The sequence below is a fragment of the Necator americanus genome, chromosome V, assembly GCF_031761385.1.
Source record: "Necator americanus strain Aroian chromosome V, whole genome shotgun sequence".
NCBI lineage: Eukaryota > Metazoa > Nematoda > Chromadorea > Rhabditida > Ancylostomatidae > Necator > Necator americanus.
Window position 1 is genome coordinate 25,941,829 of NC_087375.1, and position 20,591 is coordinate 25,962,419.

Genomic DNA, 20,591 nt, shown 5'->3' on the forward strand with positions numbered 1-20,591 from the left:
TAAAGGGCCGTTCATTTCCCTCCTCATCTCCCGATGCTTTAGCTTGCATGTTCGGAAGATGCTAAATGTGGCACCAACAAATCCTTTGATCCTTTCTTTCTTTGGTGTTGTTACACCACAGCATTCTGTTTGTTCCTTCTCAAAGCTTAAAAAACGATCGCTTTATGGAAGGCCGTACTTTTCATTTGAGTTTACTTGGGACCCGAAACAAATAATGTAGTAATCCTTTACCGCGATCGGATGAGAGACAACGCATAATCAAGCAATGGCAAAAAAAAACTGAAAGATAATTTCTTATCTTTCCTTATCCAGTCAAAGATGTTGCGATAGTGATTGACAACATTGAAAGGTACGAATAGTAACAATAACAATTGCAAGTAATACATGAAAGCAAAGAAGAGCAAAGGACAAACAACATGAAGAGCAAGAAAAATGGCACAATGAACTTTCTGCGGCTGTTTATACGGTACATTGATGGCGAAGTAGACTGTTATGATGTCCTGCACATGCTAACGCCAGGAAACACTCGATTGGCCCGTAATCGTTTTTGTCCAAATGAATCATTTTTTTGCAGCTGCGAGCCTAAGAACTACAAAATTCGGCCGCCAGACGGCGTTAACTCAAGTTACATCATGAATCATCGACAGACAGAAATTGCTATAAGACACGAAAAGCAACAATTGAGCTAATTAAGCATTATCACGTTCGTGATAGAAAGGTACGAAATCTTCAGGGACGAGAAACTTCGCGCAACAATCTCTACATTTCTTCCATGGAGTTGGAAGATTTCTGTTGAAGGAAATAGAAAGAAAGAAGCAAAGAGTGCAGACTGTGTTGTCGTTGATTCTCAATACAGTGATCAAATCCTTTTTGTTTTCTCTTCCTGTTAGCTACATTCATCACCAGGAATTGGAATCCTTACGAAATTACACGCGACTAATTACCTTTATCGACACGTATTCGTGCTATTAACGATTAGGAAAGGAATGAAACCGGTTTGACCTGTATTGATGCCTCATTTGCCTACGTTAGCATCTTCGACGTGTTTTGAAAACATAGTTAACCTAAGGAGAACATTAGTTTCACCTGCAATCAAGAATGTTCGTAAAAGGCAACAGTACTGATATTTTTCTTCGCATCTACTGGATACATCTTCGATAAACCCACCAGTGGGGTTTTTCTTATGAACTAGTAGGCATTCAGCTACGCTTGCGGCAACATTTCACCTAATTCATGGAAGCTGTCATATGATAGGAATGTAATTCTGATAGCGCATGTTGTCGTCATAAAAAGCAAAGTGAAACAGGATTTGAAACCTATCGCCGCTCATAACATTGGTAGATCTCGGTTCAACAACGCCACATTTTGATCGCATCTGTAAAAAACTGCAGAAATCGCCTCCCCTCAGCAAGCCCTCCCAAAACCAAAATAAGAAAAGCTGATTAGCAGGTCTAGATATCTATCATTTCTCGACAAAAAAGTATTTTTGAAAAACTCCCACTCTCGGTTTCTTTTCTCAGTTTCTCCATCTAGACTTTGCCTTGCATCACAGCACCTTACCCGAGTTTTTTCGAGTATGTTCGGAGAAACGAGACGACATGCCTGGAGGTAGTGCACGCTAACAGCTATATACACTGATGAATCTAATTTTGAATGCTGAACTTCTTGGAACTCTTCACCGTGGTGCTGTGATGTTAAGACGTAGTGAGTTTCCTCTTAAATGTAGGAACCTTTGGGCAAATTTTGCAGGTGAGAACAAGTAGAGGTTTTGCTGTCGCCTCTTCGAACAAAATGACGAGAAACGACAGCAACAGCGGTTTCCTGGCATTTCATCAAATTTGACCAGCATTCTTTCTCCCAGACTGAACCACGTTGTTCTGTTCCACACTTCGTATTACGTTCTCTAGTGTGACACTGAATACTTTGGGTGAGATACTGTAGCCCTGTCAAACAGCTCTCCTTATTTCGACTGTGTCTTTATCGTAGAATAGGAAACTTTTGGTTGTTATAATTGTTATATAACTCTTGTGTACCCTGATGTGCCGAATAGGGACGCCACGGTTGTCCTAGCTTCAGTGAGCTCTTCCGCTGTGTTGCCTTAGAGTACTCTCTTTCCAATGGACATGCTGAGGGGACGGTGGAAAGCTGTATCCTAGTGCTGCATCGATCGTAACAATTGGTTAATGTCCTCACATACGACGTCCACAGCTAGCTATGCGCGTGAGGATCAACTTAATGAATACTTTGTATAACACGCTCAACAAGCATATCGAACAGTAGTTCCGAAGGTGCTCTCAGTTATCTTTCTTATGGTTAAGAACGGTTCACGTGGTCTTTAACTGGTCTGAGATCCTTCCTTTCTGAAGGACGTCATGTGCGCCATTAAGATTACATGAAGTGGGTGGCTACCAGCCCGAAGAAACTCCGCTTATATAAAATCAGCTTCCGAAGCTACGATAGGTTTCATGCTCTTGATTGCGACTCGAACTTCCGAAGGGAGAATTCCATGTGGAGCTTTACCAGTGGGGATGATCGGGCTTGATACAGGTGATGAACGGAAAAGGTTTGAGTAGAACTTCTCCGTAATGATTTCCATCTCACGCCTAGAAATGGTGCGAGCCCGCTCAGCTATGCTGCTAGGGAATATTATATTTGCGGAGATCCCTGCAGCACTTCCTTAGACTCCTTCTTTTTTTGGTGCTTCTATAATCTTCTTCCTCCTATATCTCGAAAGCAACGCTTTTCCGCAGCTAGCGTTTGCTACTAACCGCTCAATGTGCGATGCATTCGGAACAGGCCTCAAAGTCTTCCTTCTTTCTAGGAATTCCTTGGTGGTCTCCGAATTTTCAACTCACGCTTGAGTCGTCTTCGATGTGCCAGTTACCTTGAGACAGGGAGTTCTCGAGCACCTAGTGGACTTCTTTTATCGATAGTTGCCAATAGCAGATGTTCTTTCTCATCGTGTGGCTAAGTCGTATCTTCGCACGAAGGATGCAGTTATCAGAACCAAGAAACTACAAAAGGATGGTACTACCGAGACGTCAAGTAGACAGCACCTCCGGTTGGTGAGTATGTGGTCGATCTCCAAGAGTTGAGATCTCTGGCAAGAGTAGCGCCATTGGGTGATTCTCATTTACACCGATGATGATCTTTCTTAAAGAAAAGAGAATTCCAAGGCGAAACGATTGGTATTTTCATCCTTGTCTTCTAGTCCAAATCTTTCGGACCTGTATTCCTCTTCTGTAGCCTAGTTTTGCATTGAAGTCTCCTCTTCTACAGTGCTAGTTAATCACAACACAACTGAGACCGCTAGCTCCTTGCAATGAATTTGCTTTGTTGTGTTCCTCAAAAGGTATCCTCTGAGACAATGGTGATCATTTATTCATTTGCCTAAAAATAAAGCACAATAATATTGTGGATTTTCACAACTCATTCTTGCAGCGAGTTTGCAAAACCGACTCGCTCCTGTCCAACATCGTATATGTCGCAATACTGACGAATAAATGGATCGCCTAGGATCCATGCAGGCCCGAAGCCGAATGTGTTCATTCCGAAGATGGCCAGCGAACAGCGCCCGTCTCCCGAAGGAATGATAAGATTTGCGGTGTTGATTGTGTAAGTATTTACCACCAATAACCAGAACAAGGCTCGCTTTTGCGTAGCAGTCAATGAAATAAACTTCGTCCTCGGAGTCGTACTGAAAAACAAGTACTTTAGCTTTTACTTTTTCGGTAAGTATCTCAGTACTGACAGCGCCAGGAGTTTAATGCTAATGCGATGAGGCATACGGAGGAGGAATGCGGTGAACACAAATTTGAAACAATTAATCAAATTTATGACGTTATCACCAAAAGATAGGGAGGATTTATACGAAATTACTTTCGGCGACACGTAGACGGTATGATAGGGAGTTATCAAACGGCGATAAGCTGCTGCTGAGGCGGAAAAACGAGCTATCGGACCAAGAATAAAATACTTGGCTTTTTCTAAAAGACGAATGCAAACACAATAAGCTCGCCATGGAGACTGTCTCAGACAATATTTGCAACGCGAGAACAGTTTCCACAGACGCTGACCTACATGCCCTGAGCTGCAGAGCGTATCAAATTTCACGTGATTGCTCTGCAGGAGACCACAGAAAGGGTGACGTACGACAGATGAATGACGGTACACTCATCATTCGTGAAGAGGAGGTTACGCTGCGAAATGTAGGCGGTGTTAGTTTTGTTGTGCACCTGTCTGTCATCAATGTTGTCGATTCTCGCGAGATCCTGCCACCTCATCTAGCCATTCTTCGCCTACGACCACTGCGTCAAAAGCCCATCAGCATCAGCAGCTGATGAATCCAAATTGGACGCGTTTTACGACGAGCTGGAGGAACGGATTCGCAGCGAGAACAAAACTGTTTTTCTACAAGTTCGTTGTCGAAGACTTCAATGCAAAACTAGGCTACAGAAGAGGAATACAGGTCCGAAAGATTTGGACTAGAAGACAAGGATGAAAATACCAATCGTTTCGCCTTGGAATTCTCTTTTCTTTAAGAAAGATCATCATCGGTGTAAATGAGAATCACCCAATGGCGCTACTCTTGCCAGAGATCTCAACTCTTGGAGATCGACCACATACTCACCAACCGGAGGTGCTGTCTACTTGACGTCTCAGTAGTACCATCCTTTTGTAGTTTCTTGGTTCTGATAACTGCATCCTTCGTGCGAAGATACGACTTAGCCACACGATGAGAAAGAACATCTGCTATTGGCAACTATCGATAAAAGAAGTCCACTAGGTGCTCGAGAACTCCCTGTCTCAAGGTAACTGGCACATCGAAGACGACTCAAGCGTGAGTTGAAAATTCGGAGACCACCAAGGAATTCCTAGAAAGAAGGAAGACTTTGAGGCCTGTTCCGAATGCATCGCACATTGAGCGGTTAGTAGCAAACGCTAGCTGCGGAAAAGCGTTGCTTTCGAGATATAGGAGGAAGAAGATTATAGAAGCACCAAAAAAAGAAGGAGTCTAAGGAAGTGCTGCAGGGATCTCCGCAAATATAATATTCCCTAGCAGCATAGCTGAGCGGGCTCGCACCATTTCTAGGCGTGAGATGGAAATCATTACGGAGAAGTTCTACTCAAACCTTTTCCGTTCATCACCTGTATCAAGCCCGATCATCCCCACTGGTAAAGCTCCACATGGAATTCTCCCTTCGGAAGTTCGAGTCGCAATCAAGAGTATGAAACCTGGCGCAGCTTCGGAAGCTGATTTTATATAAGCAGACTTCCTTCGGGCCGCCTTCATTTCATGTAATCTTAATGGCGCACATGACGTCCTTCAGAAAGGAAGGATCTCAGACCAGTTAAAGACCACGTGAACCGTTCTTAACCATAAGAAAGATAACTGAGAGCACCTTCGGAACTACTGTTCGATATGCTTGTTGAGCGTGTTATACAAAGTATTCATTAAGTTGATCCTCACGCGCATAGCTAGCTGTGGACGTCGTATGTGAGGACATTAACCAATTGTTACGATCGATGCAGCACTAGGATACAGCTTTCCACCGTCCCCTCAGCATGTCCATTGGAAAGAGAGTACTGTAAGGCAGCACAATATCGCCGAAGATGTTCACGGCTGCATTGTAATGGAAAATGAAATCACTTTATTGGGAAGGAAGGGGCATATATGTTGATTGAAAATTCCTCTCCAACCTTCGTTTTGCGGACGACAACGCTCTCTTTTCGATAAGTACCAATGAAGCAGAAACGATGCTCAACGAATTGAACGAAGCAGGGAAGAAAACAGGACTGCGAATAAACAGAAAGAAGACACTGTTCGTGAAGAATTCCTGCTGCGAGGACAGAGGAGTACTACTTGAAGGATCCCAAATCGTGGAAACTTCGTCATACCTCTACCCATACCTCCCATACCTCGGACGTTCTATGAAGATGAAAAACGACTTGAAGGAAGAAGAGAATAGAAGGATGAGAGCAGCGTGAGCAGCATACGCAAACGAAAGAGAACCTAATGACAGACAAAAGATCCCCGTGACCATCTGTATGACTCGACAGTTCTTCCAGCTTTCTGCTACACAGCACAGACATGGGCAGACACCGCTACCACGTCTAGGAAACTATTTTCTACCCAGAGAGCCCTTGAGAGATGTCTTCTGAAGTTTAACCGGCGCACACAACACCTAGTCAGAATTCGTGGCTCAGCAATGTCCCGTCTTTGCGGCCCAGCGGAGTATATATCGAAAGCGAAGCATAGATGAGCCGGTCACGTTACAAGAAAAATTGACGGCAGATGGTCTAGAATGTGAATGTGAGGGCTGATGTGTTCGCTGCACCAGACCAGCTGAGAGGTCAGCTGAGTGCGGCTCAAGTACCTCGTAAACGTCACTCACGAAACTTGAGAACATCTTGGATAACGAGTGGAAGAGATCCTGGGGCCGCACGTTAAGTGAAGACGGGCCATCTAATTATGTAAGTAACGATTGTATCATAGAAGACACAAATATACGTTGTTGCGAGTCTAATGAAGACTTTTTTCAAAATCTATATATATATATATATATATATATATATATATATATATATATATATATATAAGTCAAAAAGTCATTGGCGTATCAATCCACTTGGGATGCGCCAACTCGCTTTACTGGAATTCGTAATCGATGAGGTTTCTGGAACGCGTGTTGGCCCATACAATGACTTGCGGGGTCCTGCCGATGATCAAGTCAGTGTTTTTATCCTCCTAGGCAAGTCTGGTACCAATTTACCGACCCGGATGAAAGGCTTGGTTTGCACTAGGGCGGTTTCGAACCCTCGACCGTGTGGCTACAACGGACCTCTAACGGACTGCGCCACGCCCGCCCTTTTATATATATATATATATATATATATATATACTTGACTTTATCGGCGGGCTGATGTCATCACCTGACGTAATTACTCGCATCTTCGCCGAGGTGCGCTGTCCTTGAACACAGCTCTGCCCAACCTTCTCGATCTTCCGCGAGAGCTTGCACAGAATCAATCCATCCGTCACTATTCCATCCGTATTCCGATACGTACATCAGGATGGACCGAATTGCGGATAGGTAGACTCGCAGTCTGACTTCCTTGGTGATGGGGGCCGACCACAGGCATTTCGTTAAAGAGTTAAATGCAGAAGTGGCCTTAACACATCTTTGCGAACATCTCTCTCATGGCTGCCGTTGTTCTTCAGCGTACAGCGCAGGTAACAGAACTCATCGACGAGTTCAATTCGTTGTCCCTCCATCCTGATTCCTTCCTGTTCGGGGTCTCGAAGAGGTCTACATCTGCTTGCATTTATAAGGGTGTAGACGTAGTCCATAGGCTGCAGCCAGCTTCAATACAAGGTTGGCAACACGATGAAGTTTTGTTCTGCTTTCCGAGAATATAAAAAGATCGTCAGCGTACTCGAGATCGGTCAAAGGGCATCCTGATGGTGTTAGTATGATATCGGCAAGGCACTGATCTACTGTTCTTTTCGAACTGCAGCAGTTGTTCGCTGATTTATGTCATCAAGCAAGCGAACGAACTTTTTTGGTACTCCATCGACGCGGAACGTGGTGAGAAGACGGCCTCGGTGAGGAAAGTCGAACTCGACTTCAAAGTCCAGGAACGATAATTGCATTGGAGTCGAATACCGCTAGATTTCGATCACCCTCCTGACGATGAACACCTGGTCAATCGTAGATCGGCCACGGCGAAAGCCGTGCTCTTCGCGCGTTGTTTCTTCGTGATTTTTAATGAGTCGATCCAGGATAATGCGCTCCAATACCTTGTACATAACACACAGCAAAGAGATTCCTCGATCATTCCTAGGGTCTGTGACGGATAACTTCTTGTGGCGTGGAATTATGATTGCGTGTCTCCACTAATCAGGTATCATTTCGTCTATCCATATCCATCCGCATTTCTGCGCTAATCCTGTCGTCTTCACCAGATTTTCCATACTTTATTTTTTGAATACAGACAAGAACCTCCAATTCGGACAGTGGTCCTCGTTAACCGTATATGTCGGTCTATGAACGTGTTCGAGTACAGGAGCTTGGTGGTTCAGCAAGGTCTTGTCCACTCGTTATCGCGGTTTTGTTGCAGTTGACAATGCAGCTCACTTCTAAGACGCTTTCCCTGGTTGAAATCACCAGTGCTGCTCGCGAAACATACAGAATTGTACGTGGATTTTGTTTTCGCAGATGCAAAGCCAATCTTCTTCCGCGGCAATAGAACAGGGAGCGTTTCCCTTGCAGCGTACTGGATGCACTTTGTGAAAGAATCTGCATCTGCATCTGAAAGAAGCTTCTTCCTGGTCCGTACTCCAACATGAGTAGACACACGTTGGCGGAATTCTGCATTCATCGTCTTTCAGACCTGCTATGTCGATTTTCGGTTGAAGAGGAACCCTTCGGTTTCTCTTGAGAAACTGTATCTTTAAGCTCAGAAGAACTGGACGGTGGTAAGAGTCGAACGCGACGTCCTAAGCAACACTAGATTCTCGGATATCTGACTGAGAAATGTTCCCCGCCAGAAATAGTCGAGCTTAGCTTAAGAGTCCTCATCTTCCACTTACACTGCTCTTCAGGCGTTAAAAGGGTTGACCCCTGCCACGTCCCAGCTGATGGCGCCGATGATTCCTCTTAAACGTGGAAGCGATGATGAGGCCCGTCTGTTCGCACAAGTCTACCAGACGGTCACCGTTGTCCGACGTGCGCTCCGCTGGATAATACCATTTTCCTAAAACATTGGATTGCTGTTTGAGTCCTATCTTCGCATTTGCGTCGATTCCGACAGTGACTACCTGCCTTCTTGGTATTTTAGACATCAGCGCATTGAGTTCACCATAGAAGGCGTCCTAACTGTTGCCCTCAGCGGTTACTGTAGGTGCGTGAGCACCTACAGTCCAGGGTTTACGTCTTCTGCCATTTCGCCGTCGTACAAAGGCGTATCCAGACGACGTTGAGCCAAATTCCTCTACCAGGTTCTTGTAATCGTTCCTCACATCTATCGCGCAGCCACCTACTTTGTTCTCATCAGCGTCGCCACAGTATATGGTGTAATTTTCGATTTTGATGACGGGCCGGCTCTCACGAGTGTTTTCTGCAGTGCAGCAAAAAGCACACATAGATAACGCAGAAGTCTGGATAGAGCGGCTTGTTGGAGTTCACTCGATAGTGTTCGGCAGTTTAGCGTGACGAAAGGAATGGTTGTTGCCAGAGATTCCATGCTCCCTTCAGACTGTTGACCTTTCAGATTATGTGCATATATTAAGGCATGATTTGGAAACTACTATAAATGGTGAGTACCTTACTTGCAATAAGACACGCATATTGTAAAGGAAATTTCATTTATTAGTTTCTTCGTTACTTCTTGCAGAGCGACATCATCCAATATTACTATACTTATAACAATTTTTATCGTATTGATTTGTGTTTAGATCAAAACTTTTCATGAACATTAGGATCGATTGCACTAACATTTCTGAAGATCTAAATTTGCTGGCACACAAGTCAATACCTTTCCGATATTAAAATTTTAAGCTACTGTGTTATGTAGGGGTAGAACAAGCTTTTTTATGCCCTCTAATCCAATAACCTAGGGCGGGTGTAGTGTAGCGGTTAGAGGTTCCGCTCCATGCGCGATCGATCGGAGGTTCGAATCCGTCCTAGTGCTCGCAAAGCCTTTCATCCCTCCGGGGTCGATGAATTGGCTTTCCCTGAGAGGATAAAAACACTGACTCGACACATCGGCTAGCCACAGCAAGTCATTGTATAGGCCAGTTACACGTTCGTAAACCTCAAACGATTCTGAATTGAAGTGAACGTGGGGGCGCATCCCGAGCGGATTGATCAAAAGGTTTATCCATTTGATCAATCCGCTCGGGATGCCAGAAAGTTTATCCTTTTGGTAATCCAATAACCTACATTTCTATGTGTAAAAACAGCTGTGCTCTGTAATTCTGAGGTGTGCTAAGTCTACAAACTTTAACTTACTGCTTACTTTATTATTACTTGACTTCAACGACGAATAAAGGTCGAGCACCACTAGTGCTAGTGTAATGACCACATACGACCAAATTCTCTCGAAAGTAAAAAACTGTTTAAATTTTTTCACTGACCATTTACTAGGGTATCTTCGACAAACCAACTTTTCCGACATCTTGAACTTCTCTGTTGGTTATGTTTTTACCACTTTCAGTAATAATACACATTTTTATATTTCTTCTCCTCTCAGTAAATGGTGTAGCAGAAATAACTGCCACATTTCGATAAATTGTTGTGGCCACCCCAAAGCAGACTAGGAGTGCGATCCATTCCGTTATGTAGGGGAGGTGATAAACATTTCACTGGTTATCTGGTTATCGTCGAAGCTTTGCAGAAGAAGTTTGTCTTTAAAAAGTACCGAATTCGTAACCCGTAAACACGACGCAGAGAGCGTTTTGCACGCGGATCGGTTTACGTGCTAATGAAAGTGTTAGTAAAAGTGATGAAGAACTTCCAAGAACGGCTCCAAATAATATTTAGATTTAGTTTCTAAAACTTGAAGTAGAGCATTTAATACGTACATTCGGAAAACTTGACGAAAAAATAAATAAGTTGATATGTGAGAGTTATTCCTGGCGTTCCATGTATGTTCTCAAAGAACTGACACGGATCTTGATAATAACTAAATTATCCAAACACATGGTGTTCGAATGCCGCTGCCATCTTTTGATCACTTTCCTAACAATGAACACCTGGCCAGCAGTAGATAGACTCGGGTGGTTTTTTCACGAAGTCTTGGTAAGCCGATCCAGGAAAAACTGCTCTCGGACACAATAAATTACACCCAGAAAAGATATTCCTAGGTAGTTCTTAAGTTTCATGGGAGGCCGCTACTTTTACAGGCGAATTGTGATAGAATTATGATGTCTGTACGAGTCAGGTATCCTTCGTCAGTCCAATTCAAATCCCATACGGAGGCAGAGATCTTAGCATTTCACTGCAAAATCTATTTTTTTTTTCTCCCTTCATTTTCTGGACATTAACCAGATCTTGCGACTCGATGGTCTTTCGACAGTCGATGGTTCCTCGCTGATCGTGTTGTACTTTGGTCGCTGAACATGCTCTTCCGTTCAGTCTCTTAGGCTGTTATCGCCATTCGTTCTCGAGATCACGTTTTAGCTGATGACGTCACTTTCTCCTCAAAGGTTTCTCCTGGCCCAGGTTTGCAGTAACGCGGGAAATACATACAGAATTATATAGTAAATAATTATACGTGGATCTTGTGAGCAGATGCAAAGACGAATTTCTTCCACGACATTAGAACTGGGAGCGTTTCCTTGCAGCGTGTTCTGAATACAATTTGTGAGAAAGTCTTTGTCATTAAGCTTCGTTTTCATTTCGTACTCCATTATTTATCGAAACCCGCGGATGGAATCTCTTTCTTCATTCTATTTCCTTCACAATTGCCATGTCCACTTTTAGTTGAGATGAAATCGTTTCCCCAATCCTTCTCCTGAACCGTACCTGCAAGGTGAGCGAAATTGGACGGTGGTCAGAATCGTGTGTGACGTCCCACATCACCCTAAGTATTCGAAGGAGATGTTGGTCAAATCGTGGTCGCGCTGCCGTTTAAGAGTTGTCATCTTCCCCTGTCCTCAGACTAAAATCGTTCCGACCCCAGCTATGAAATCTCATAGACTGGTTAATTCCTCTTGAATGTGGGAGCAACGACGAATTTCGTGTGCTTGCAAAGGTCTTCCAGACGACTTCTGACGCTTCTTTCGCGAGATAATACCATTTTCCAAGCAGGTGTTTCATGATATACAGCAAAACGTGCATGCATATATCGCAGTAGTCCGAACAGAGTTCAGGAGATCACGGGACAGCAGTTCAGCGTTACGAACAAAGATGATTGTTCCCAAAGATCCCATGTTCTTCTTGGTCCAAGACATACACTCAGATGCCTGATTACGTTTAGTGAAAGCAGGGCCAACGAAGGTAATAATTGAACTTGTATATGACAATTTGCGACGAATAAAAACTATTACATTATATGTTCTGCATATTTCATGTTATAGCATTGCTTTATGGTAGATGTACAATATAATTGTGGCGGCACTTATAGTGCACTTCCGCCCACGAAGATTTTGCTTCACTTTTTCATAAATTTCTGTTCATCAAGCCTTCCGTCCCTGTGAGGCGGACAAATTGGTATCAGGATAGTCCGAGAGGATAAAAACACTGATTGATACATCGGCAAAGCCTTGCAAGTCATTGTATAGATTAGCTGCACGTTCGCGAGGCTCAAAAGTTTCTGAAAAAGTGAACGTGGTGGCGCATCCCATGCGGATTCAGACACTTCATCATTTGAGTTTTCTTGTTTAGGAACGTTGCTGGAGCTCTTACGCGCTCCAGTTCCCTCAGCAGTCTATCCATTGATTTTAGTTGAATAGTTTGCAGAGGAAATCTCATTGATTTTTGACCGTTCTCTTGCTAATGCGGCGCATGCAGAAGAGTAGTGCGCTTTGGAATAACTCGTATGAACTAAGGCTGTTTTCGCGCTGTCTTCAAGACGATCAGGCGGAATTGATCTTCGCTCCTCAGGCTTGTACACCGATGAACTTCCACTCGTTTTCTGAACCGTCAGGCATTTGAAAATGCAGGATGTGAGGCGCAGGTCAAAGAGGGAGAGAATTAAAAACTTTGACAAAAGAAAAGAAAACTTTCTTTAAACATGTCTGCCAGTTAGGACGTCATTTTTTGATTAAATGTCCAGATAATATTAAGTGATGACATTACAACCGTACTCGAACCACTTTCCTTATCACCTTCACGTTGCTGTAAAGAATTTATGTTCACAAACAACAGATAGAAGCATTTTTTTTATTCATTTAAAAGTAAAGCAGTAATTCAGTCCTGTTGCTTCGACTCTGCAAAACCGATTTGCTTCTTCTCAAAATCGTGAATGTTGCAGTACTGACGAATGAATGGATCGCCCAGGAGCCACTGAGGACCGAATCCCATTGAATCCTTGCCGAAGAAAGGTAGTACGCAAATTTCGTCATTTCCTTTAACTGCGTGAACGGCGAGATTTCGTCCTTTGATTGTGTACGATTTACCACCAATAACCAAGTCGAGACTCAGATCTGCGTCGCAGGGTACGAGGTAAACATCACTCCTATGGTCATGCTGGAAAATGTGTTACTCTGAGAAAGTGCTTGTTCAGTTACAATGTTAGCGGTGTATTTGTGATAGTAAAGAGTGTTTACCTTAGCCCTAAAAGCTTCACCTATCCCTCTTAGGATAGGGTTAGGGAGCACCTATAAATGAGGTTCCAGTGTCCGACATAACTTCCCAGCCATTCTTGTTGCTAAAGTAGCCGGCCTTGATTCCCTCCATCTAAAATTGGTTGTCTATTAAGGATATAGACTTCATGGTTATAAACTACTCACCTTAAACTGCCAGTATGTTGCGGACGTCAGAGGTTCGTAGGCAATCACTTCTCCGCAATTTTCCTTATCCAAGCCTCCATACGTATAAACTCCACCAGGGACGTTTTCTTCACCTGAAGAAGCCATCACCGGTTGGGCACTTGTAAAATCAGAGAACATTGCATATGACGTGTAGAACCAGCCAGGTGATTGCAATTTTCACGTACAGTTAAATGTCAAAAATCTTACCTCCAACATACTTGAGGAACACAGTGAAAATTGGCTGATCGAGGAGGCCTTGTTTAATTGCATTATTTAATGGAGGTACCACATCCTCCACTGCAAGTTCAGGAAATCCTAATCCAAGGATCCCATCGAGGTGTACCTAAAGCTTCACTAGTGGCACATTTCCTTCGATCTCGGTGAATATTCTAACAAGTAACCAAACTCTCACAGATGGCGCTGATATTTTTATGCACTTCCGCACATACAATTCATAAAAATTAGTTATTTAGATGATTTTTGAAAGTCGCTTGCACTAATTCCTCAATTCCGAGCACGTATATAACTCAAAAAATGTTGGTTTTGCCCTATGCAACACCAAGCAGTGCCTTTTCTCCGTCGGTGTCAATGTACAGACTTAATTTTCACTTTGGAAAATGCTAAAATTGTTCAATTCTAAACACAGGGCAATGATATTGTGTTCATGATTCTTTCTTATGAGAAGTCATTTCAGGAGACTGCCGTTAATAATTCCAAAGCGTGAAGTGCTGAAGGCGAGGATTACATAGCAGGTGGCGTAGTTGTAGGCCTGAAACCTAGCTGTAGGCTTGGGCTTGCACACGAATACGCTCTCACAATACATTACGAACTTATTTTTGAGAACAAGATTCAAACTCTGAGGATAATGAGTTTCAACAGTATGTACTGAATTCCCCTAAGCAGCAATAGTGAATTCTGTGAGAAATTCAGGTTTTAACTAGCTTACGTGAGTAAAGAAAGGAGCAAGATGGCTAGCTTGACCGAATCCACATTCCGGAACGACCAGTTGCTCAGTACCTTGGTCACCAAATCTTACAGTCTCTTCTCCAAGAATTCCTTGAGCTGCGCCAGTTCCGTACTGTAAAAAAAAGGAGTTTATCTCAAAAAAGAAGAACCTTGAATGATTCATAGTTCGAAAGCACCCACCTGGATAGACCATGGGTGGCCATTCTTCTTGTATGTTGAGGATTCTGATGCTTTGAATTTACGTTTGTTTTTGCAAGCAAGATTGTTGCAAGAGCTGTCAGGAATCCACAAATTCGCGGATCCAGTGTCCAGGACAACCTAACGTACTAAGATTCACAGACGAACTGTTTGAGATAATACCATTTACTACCGTGAATGCCTGCTCTGGTGTGCCTAGTGTAACATTCCCAAGGTACTGCACGTCTGTAAAGTCGTTTACCTAAATGATCCACATATAAAAAGCGAACATGTGTAATTCCTTTTCGTTTCAAACAATCCAGATGTGTGTTCTCTTTAGATAGGACATTGAGATGTTGTGTTGAATGAAATACAACTAACAGCTTGCGGAACGACATTTCCCATTGCAATCCTGATAGCGTTTCTCTCTTCGACAAACTTAGTCCACGTTCCTTCTCGCATCATTCTCAAACGCGGAGATTCGACTTTCAAGACCTGAGTCTTATACACCCCAGCCATGGTGCATCCCACAAGGGTTAAGAAAGCCAACGTCAACCTCATTGCCTGAAAGCAAAGGTTTTGCTTGAAGGTACAATCTATCTGTTGGAGCCGTAGAGATGTTAACTATGTTAGTTTATGTAGTTGTATATCTTGTGTTATTGCCATTGTATGTAATTACCATGTGTTGAGAGATTCTTATTCACCATCTCAATGTACATAGCAATGCTTGGTGCAGTTACCCGATTTTGGTTTAGCTGTGGGTAAGTACGCGGTCAAATGAACCATCTTTACAACTAAAGCAAGGACATAACACTATATAATCTTTTAAATTGAGATTCGTGTAGGGAACGGTCTTGTCGTACTTGACGGAAAGAAAGTTTGGAAAAAAAAATCCAAAAAAAGTACAGTGACAGTTTTTGCGTTTCGCCATGTAAATTCAGACACCTAGGAAGGCTCGAACCACCGTGTCTTTGCAAACCGAGAGAAAAAGTATAAACGATCAATTTGTTGATAGTCGAATTTAAGCAACAGCCAAGATTGTTAACAAAATTTATTACGGCTAACGTTTCGGCGTTGTCGTCTTCGTCAGAGCCTGGAAAGTAAGAACATTTGGAATATATCTTCTCATATGCCTCCTCCAAAACAAGTCATCATCCCCTAGGATATTACACCCGGAAACAAAAACCAAAAAAGCCCAAATCGTTGTGCCTACCTCAGTAGCCGCGTTGCCGTGATGTTAACGGAAATCCGGTGGTGCAATTGCTCCGCTGACACTAACTAGGATGCGACCCGCATATGACCCCGTAGATCAAACCCGCAAAGGTCTTGATACAGAGCCAGCTCGTTGGTCACGGCTAAGCGCTCTTCCTTTCTATTCATTTTTGGACCTTTTGCATTTATTCAAAACGCTCCTAAAGTTCTGCGAGCTATAATTTCGGGTTCGTACGATAGAATTGTGACAGCTATGCAGAAAGGAACGTTTTCATGACATTGTCTGCGGTGAACTCCGAGGGGGGTTGCTGCATTCGATTGTTTCATCCCCCTTAGATGTTCTTTAATGCGAACACAAAGGGGGCGCCCTGTTTCGCCAATGTATTGGTTCCCACATGTTTTGCACGAAATTAGATAGACTACACCAGAGACCATGCAGTCCCCTTCCTTCCCGAATGGGCATATTGCACAGTCTGGAGTGAGACAGAAGCGATCGTACATTCTATTTCAAACTAGTTGCTTTTTGAGATTTGCTGGAGGTATCTCCAAAATTCTCACTTGGTCATCGAGACCGCATTTCACCAGACTAGCCCGTATAGCTTTACTCAAGTCGTCGGTTATGAAGGGCAGGCAGAAATTGATCTTAATTGACTCAACTACTGTGGCATATTCTCGCTGCTCACCAAGATCTGGCATACGTGTTACATTATCAGTGTAACCGTTAGAATTCGCGATGCGTTGCGCTAGGTTGATCGCATCGATCCACTCCTGGACATCTGATGTCACCCTTACGGCTGTCCTAAACATGTTTTTAACCACAGATTTCTTAGTTTTTCAAGGGTGAGCGGAAAGACAATGAACTAAAATGTTTTCGTTGCTAGGTTTTCGGAACCATCGTGTCTTCCATTCACCATTGGACCACTGTATTTCTACATCAAGGAAGGACAGCTAATTTTCTTTGGCTTTCTCCCTTCTGAATCGTATGTAAAGGACATGGGACATTTTGGACATTTTGGACATGAATGCAATGGCTAGTGTGGGAGCTAGTCTTTGTCCCATGACCAATCCCCTGACCTGTCTATAGTAGTTGCCGGCCCAACGAAAAATGGAGCACTTTGAGCATTCATCCAGGAGCGTCATAAACTGCCTTATGGAAAACCCGTGCAAGTCTAAGGTGTCCCGATTTTCTACGAGTAGCTCGAACACAGCTTGCATTGCAGCGCCGTTGGAAACATTTGTATAAAGCGATGTGACATCGAAAGATTCGATGACACATTCTTTTTCTGAACGCGCTCTTTTAAGCTGTTCAAGGAACATGTTGGCGTTGGATAGATGCGCGGGAGCATACTTGAGCAATGGTGCAAGTATAGCGTTCAAAAGCCCAAGTATGTTGCTTAAATTCGACTATCGACAAGTTACAATCTCTATGCCAAGATTCAAGAAAAGTCGAACTTTCGCACTTCTAAACGACCAATGTTTTGGCATTGATTACACTTTTTTAATTAAATTTTTATTTCATTAATTTTTGTCTGGTCTTTAAGAGTATAACTTCAGCAAGTAATCTATGCTAAGAAAACAGCGAAATATAATTCGGTTTTGTTCATCTTTTAGAGCATAACCCTGTTTCATCGGGGAGCACACAAAAAATTAGGTCGTTCTTTTTTTTAACTAAGTACTAGCAGAAGAAGGACGACGCTGGTAAGTTGGTCTTACTTATTCCGTAGCTGGTTTCTCTGAATATAGTAATTTCCTCTTTTGGATGCTAAATAGAGAGGAGTTGTTAGAAAATGAGCTTGAGCACAAACAACTATTCAAATATCAAAGTGTTTAACAAAGCAAACAGTAGATGTCAATTCACAACCACTAGTAGTGTTGGCGGCATTATGCGCACGGACCACAATTATTTATACCGAATCGGTATCTACAGAAGCTCTACATGTTTGCGGTACGATAGAGCGTTATCAAGTGATGATAGTTTTATTACGTTTTGCTTCTCATCTCAAAACAACAAGGGAGAACCACTCAACAACAACAACATCAAACAAAGTCGCCAGTCATAGGAAGTATACGTGTTCGTAATGAACGAAGTCATGCGCATTACCTGAACTCCCATCTGGAAGACATGAGCAGCATGTCTTCGGTCCTGTCGAGAAATCTACCAGCAAGCTAGCAAAGCCGCGTTTTCCGCACTCATCTCTTCTGTACTACAATTTTTCAAACATGCTGCCGCTAAAGGACGCAAGGGTAGCTTTGCGACTGCCAAGTTCAGGAAGTTCCTCATCACCTGTTCCTGCGTTCGACCCATGTTCTCAGTAGTTTAACAGCTGTGCTCCACATTTTCCTTTTTCCACCAACTCAAAGTAAATTTCTGTAATTGTGAAGCCAAACATGTGTCAAAAGCATATCGATAACTATAACTGAACAAAGTACGCATTGTAAGGGCTTCAGAGTGGTATGAGGATGAATTAGGAGGGGTAAAATACGCAGGTGAAAAGCTCGAATGAGATGGCTGTGTCCACAGAATGAAAAATCAGCTGAAATCACATTTATCTCTTTTCTGGTGGCAGGAAATATTGGAAAATATAATGATAACTTATCCGCTGGAAGATGTTTGACGAAGCGGATGAGACATGAAGATTACTGAGGCAATCCGCGAAAGTTGGCGACACATTTCAGAGTTTAATGGAGTATTAGTCCATTAAACTATGAATTGTAATGAATGAAATGTAATGAACAATTCAATACTAAGAACTTGGTTTCGAAACCTAAAAATGGTCGCAGGAACTCAGAAACATTTCCAAAAAAACTTGATATCGCGACAACAGTGCACGGGAGAGGTAACGTTAAGACTAGAAAACGGGGTGGTTTGGATCAAGAAAACTTATAACGAGATTCATGAAATAACTAATTCACCTCAGATCGCTATAGAAATGAGAAAAATGATTCTGGAAGTCTGCTGTGTTAGAAAATCTAGAAAAATTAGGGGTCTTGCGAGGAAGTGCATGAAACTTCATGAAGTATCCAGTAAAATAACGTCTTAATTATGTTATGCCTCATGTGAGGAATATGTTGTCTATCGTTTAGGATTCCACAAGTGAGGAAGTACTAGGATATCTAGTTTTAGTATCGTATTGTTGTGAGAAAAGTTGTTCATTCTGATATGCTTAGGTTCCAAAAAGTGATACGGCAGATCAGAGTTGTAAATAATCTTCTAACTTACGATCTCATAACTCGCACGGTGATTCGAACCTACCTTAACTTTGGATTTTGGATTAACTTTGGAATGTTGGAATCACAAACTGCATCACTTCAACGACTGCGAAGTTTATGTATGTGCTGATGCGCTAAAATTTCACAGAGCGTGTAACCTACAAGTGATACTGAAAGAAAAAACTGCTTAGAGAATGGCATCTATGTGTACCATCAGTGTTATGTTTCTGTGTGCGGACACAGCCATCTCATTCGAGCTTTTCACCTGTGTATCTTACACTTTAAATCCCTTACAATGCATACTTTGTTCAGTTATAGTTACCGATATATATATATATCGGTATATATATATATATATATATATATATATATATTATATATATATATATATATATATATATATATATATATATATATATATATATATATGCTTTCGACACATGTTTGGATTCAAAATTACAGAAATTTACTTTGAGTTGGTGGAAAAAGGAAAATGTGGAGCACAACTGTTAAACTACAGAGAACATGGGTCTAACGCAGGAACAGGTGGTGAGGAACTTCCTGAACTTGGCAGTCGCAAAGCTACCCTTGCGTCCTTTAGCGGCAGCATGTTTGAAAAATTGTAGTACAGAAGAGATGAGTGCGGAGAACGCGGCTTTGCTAGCTTGCTGGTAGATTTCTCGACAGGACCGAAGACATGCTGCTCATGTCTTCCAGATGGGAGTTCAGGTAATGCGCATGACTTCGTTCATTACGAACACGTATACTTCCTATGACTGGCGACTTTGTTTGATGTTGTTGTTGTTGAGTGGTTCTCCCTTGTTGTTTTGAGATGAGAAGCAAAACGTAATAAAGCTATCATCACTTGATAACGCTCTATCGTACCGCAAACATGTAGAGCTTCTGTAGATACCGATTCGGTATAAATAATTGTGGTCCGTGCGCATAATGCCGTCAACACTACTGGTGGTTGTTAATTGACATCTCCTTTTTGCTTTGTTAAACACTTTGATATTTGGATAGTTGTTTGTGCTCAAGCTCATTTTCTAACAACTCCTCTCTATTTAGCATCCAAAAGAGGAAATTATTATATTCAGAGAAACCAACCACGGAATAAGTAAGACCAACTTACCAGCGTTATCCTTCTTCTGCTAGTACTTAGTTTAAAAAAAACGACCTAATTTTTTGTGTGCTCCTCGACGAAACAGGGTTATGCTCTAAAAGATGAACAAAAACGAATGTTATATGATATGTTTCGCTGTTTTCTTAGCATAGATTAGTTGCTGAAATTATACTTTTAAAGACTAGACAAGAATTAATGAAATAAAAATTGTAATTCAATACAATATAAAATATAAAAAAAGTGTAATTCAATACCAAAACATTGATCAATCATACTTTTCCTCTCGGTTTGCAAAGACATGGTGGTTCGAGCCTTGTCACAGGTAAAGCAAAGGATGAAATAAAGGAATGCATGCCGATTACGCTGCAGGATGTATGTATGCGCGCAAATTACTTTCTTTAGGACTCTCTTGACTATCGGCGAGGT

At 42.4% G+C, this 20,591-nt stretch overlaps 3 protein-coding genes across 3 annotated transcripts; 1 reads left to right on the forward strand and 2 right to left on the reverse strand.

The window, feature by feature from the left end:
• Window positions 1-4,019: 4,019 nt before the first annotated feature.
• RB195_015224 (uncharacterized protein) lies at window positions 4,020-4,340 on the forward strand (the record flags this gene model as incomplete). Its single annotated transcript, XM_064205834.1, has 1 exon — window positions 4,020-4,340. One exon carries the CDS (start codon window positions 4,020-4,022, stop codon window positions 4,338-4,340), a length of 321 nt encoding a protein of 106 aa, XP_064061715.1.
• A 2,970-nt stretch (window positions 4,341-7,310) lies between these two features.
• Window positions 7,311-7,654, reverse strand: RB195_015225 (uncharacterized protein; the record flags this gene model as incomplete). Its single annotated transcript, XM_064205835.1, has 2 exons — window positions 7,311-7,512; window positions 7,560-7,654. 2 exons carry the CDS (start codon window positions 7,652-7,654, stop codon window positions 7,311-7,313), a joined length of 297 nt encoding a protein of 98 aa, XP_064061716.1.
• Window positions 7,655-12,914: 5,260 nt separating this feature from the next.
• RB195_015226 (uncharacterized protein) lies at window positions 12,915-16,639 on the reverse strand (the record flags this gene model as incomplete). Its single annotated transcript, XM_064205836.1, has 9 exons — window positions 12,915-13,150; window positions 13,325-13,403; window positions 13,457-13,569; window positions 13,685-13,820; window positions 14,424-14,555; window positions 14,624-14,761; window positions 14,814-14,882; window positions 15,002-15,184; window positions 16,391-16,639. The coding sequence occupies 9 exons, from the start codon at window positions 16,637-16,639 to the stop codon at window positions 12,915-12,917; spliced, it is 1,335 nt and encodes a 444-aa protein (XP_064061717.1).
• Between the last annotated feature and the right edge of the window lie 3,952 nt (window positions 16,640-20,591).